At 46.9% G+C, this 2623-nt stretch overlaps 1 protein-coding gene across 3 annotated transcripts in view; it reads right to left on the bottom strand.

The window, feature by feature from the left end:
• The window catches only part of hecw2b (HECT, C2 and WW domain containing E3 ubiquitin protein ligase 2b), a 22194-nt gene extending 20119 nt beyond the window's left edge, over positions 1 to 2075 (bottom strand). For all 3 annotated transcript variants that reach the window (XM_035677756.1, XM_035677757.1, XM_035677755.1), the window contains exon 1: positions 1731 to 2075. In XM_035677756.1, the coding sequence (XP_035533649.1) occupies positions 1731 to 1932 (202 nt within the window). In that variant the 5' untranslated portion in view covers positions 1933 to 2075. The remainder of the gene's footprint in view (positions 1 to 1730) is intronic.
• Between the last annotated feature and the right edge of the window lie 548 nt (positions 2076 to 2623).

Raw genomic sequence — 2623 nt, 5'->3', positions numbered from 1 at the left:
CTGTGCGTCTTGGTTAAAATTAATATTTTCCTTCAGGGGATACTCTAGGGTTTTAGCATTGCTCTTCCAACAAATTAGGGGACTTTTAACAAAAGAATGGTTAAAATTGGTAAAGCAGGGGTCGAGATATCTTTACTGGTAGTCTTTAGTTTGGTTTAAGCTCCAAAAACACTGGATCCTATGACAGCATAATGCAACTCCATAGCATCTTCTACTAGACCATCCCTTATCATAGATTTCTAGCCTGTAGTCCAATGTTGAGTGCCCAGCTATTTAATGTTTAAATTGGGAAACAGAATCTTAAATTCTTTATGCTTTACTATATATAGATTTTAAAGGGAAGGTTTTAAAGAAAATAATAACAACGCTGGCGAGAGCTCTATCTCAATAATTGTCTCACAGTGTCTTCTTGTGATGACGGCAGCTTAGAAAACACTTACACTACTAGAAAATGGAAGAAAAATTAAATTGTGATGCTGATAATGTCCTTAAGGTACAAAAAAACCAACAACCCACATCTCCTTGTAAAATTTCATTCGCATATTCACACAGATTTTTCTAGTATGGTTTTGGGACAGACAGACAGACAGATAGCGCCTCACCTCACACCCTCCATCATTCACAAGAACATCACTGTAGGACGAGAAGGATGTACTTAAAATGATGTGTGAGTGTGAGTGTAATATGAGAAGAAACATACTGCTCATAAATGCTACTGATGCTGAGTCAGCATCACTTTCTTCAGGATAACCTACTCCCTTTCTCTCGCCATCTTTTTCGGACACACACACAATCCATTAGTCAGTTAATGTAGCAGCCGTGGGGTTGATGTAATGCTCTAACCTTGAGAAGATGAGTTACAAGTCGCAACCTCCTCAGTAGCGCTATCACTATCCCACAGCAATTTTTACAGGCAGGGAGACAGATAGAGGGAGAGACGACGTCAGATGGAGAGACATTAAGAAGGAAGACAGGCGAGAATGATGACGATACAATTAATAGCTTACTGGACAGCAAAAAATAAATACCTGTAAACTTGCTGTGCGTTTTTTTTTGTGATATTACAGTCAAATTAATCGTCTGAAAAGGTAGATTTGTGTTCGCTGTAATGTGATCATGAGTAAAATGTCGTGCAATTACTCCAGAATATCCATCAGACCTGGATAATAAACTTGAGTGTAGGGTAGCCTTGGTGAGTTTATAGCCAACAGAATAATTCATGATGTTAAAATGCGAATACCAGCCATCAATGAGAAATCAGTTGCGGCAAGAATGCATGAAAAGATGTTAGTGCTGAAACGACTGGTCCACGAACGAGGCACGGCTTACTACAGCCACAAACACACAGTATACATAGAGGTTGGAGCATATTTCTAGAAAACCAAAAACAAGAGCGAAATTGATTAAACTGTGTGTGTGTGTGTGTGTGCTTTGAAGCTATAAATTGTGGCATGCCTGACTAACTAGCTTAGTGCCATATCAACTGTGTTGTATCCTGCCCTGTGTGGGAGCTGGTCCTGGGTCCTATCAGAGTTTAGTCTAACGTCAGTGACTCTGCCTTGCTCTTTATTGGATTTGGCGACTGCACTCAAAACACTGAGGCTCACCAGCTACCGTGAAATTCAAGAACAATACTGCTCCTTTATTTCTATGTACAGATCTTAAAGTCCCCTTCCTGAAGCGGACTGTTCCACACTTCAGTGGGGGGAGGTGAGTTTGAGTTTGCTCACCGATGTGGTACAGGCCAATCCAGTCGGTGGCATCCACTTCCTCCTTGATGTCCCAGGAGATGACCAGGTGGCTGTGGCCTAGAGTCAGCTGGTACATAGACGCCGTCAGCGAAGACCGGCTGTCTGACGTCACCAGGTCCGTGTCGCTATTGGCCCGCTGGAGCCCCACGCCCGTCGTTTCTGGTTGGTTCCCTGACGACATAGCGGAGGAGGACGCGGAGGTGGAGGCTCCAGCTGCGCCCTGCACCGACAGGCTGCGGAGGTTGTCGGGCCCGATCGTGTACGGCCGGTTGTGCGGTGTGCGCCGACGCACCGCCAGCAGGTGCTCTCGGGCGCTGCCGTTGGCCGAGGACGAAGAGGAGGAGGAGGAGGAGGCGGTGGCAGCTATCGCATAGGGTTGGCAGAAGGAGGCAGAAGGAGGGAGGACGGCGATAGGAGGAGGCAATTAGAGAGGAGGAGAGGAGGGGAGAGCTGGGGGTGGTGATGGTGGTGCTGGTGGTATATTAGTGGGAGTTGGGTTGAGGGTGAGGGTGGGTGGGTTGATGATGTATGGAATGGTGAGATGGGGGGGGAGGGAAGCGGCGAGAGGGATGTAGAGGTGGAGTGGGAAGGGAGATGTGGGGCGGGGGGCGAGGGGGAGGACAGTAGTTGCGAGGAGGGGCGAATGTGGAGGCAAGGTGGAGGACCAAAAGGAAGAAATAGAGGGAAGGGGGAAGAGTCAGGGGCATAGGAAATGGAATGAGAGGACACCTTGGGACTTTTTAACTATAAAGCGAACCACTAGAATAAAAACTGAGAGCAAGAATTGCGTCTTGATGGCTTAACCCGAATATGGGCCAATGGCAACTCAGGGTTGCCCGCTAGTCGTTTCAGTTTGTACGAGGCGGATCTGC

This window comes from Morone saxatilis, unplaced genomic scaffold (assembly GCF_004916995.1).
Source record: "Morone saxatilis isolate NCDOM2014 unplaced genomic scaffold, NCSU_SB_2.0 Contig6, whole genome shotgun sequence".
Classification (NCBI taxonomy): domain Eukaryota; kingdom Metazoa; phylum Chordata; class Actinopteri; family Moronidae; genus Morone; species Morone saxatilis.
This window is presented reverse-complemented; position numbering and strand designations above follow the sequence as displayed.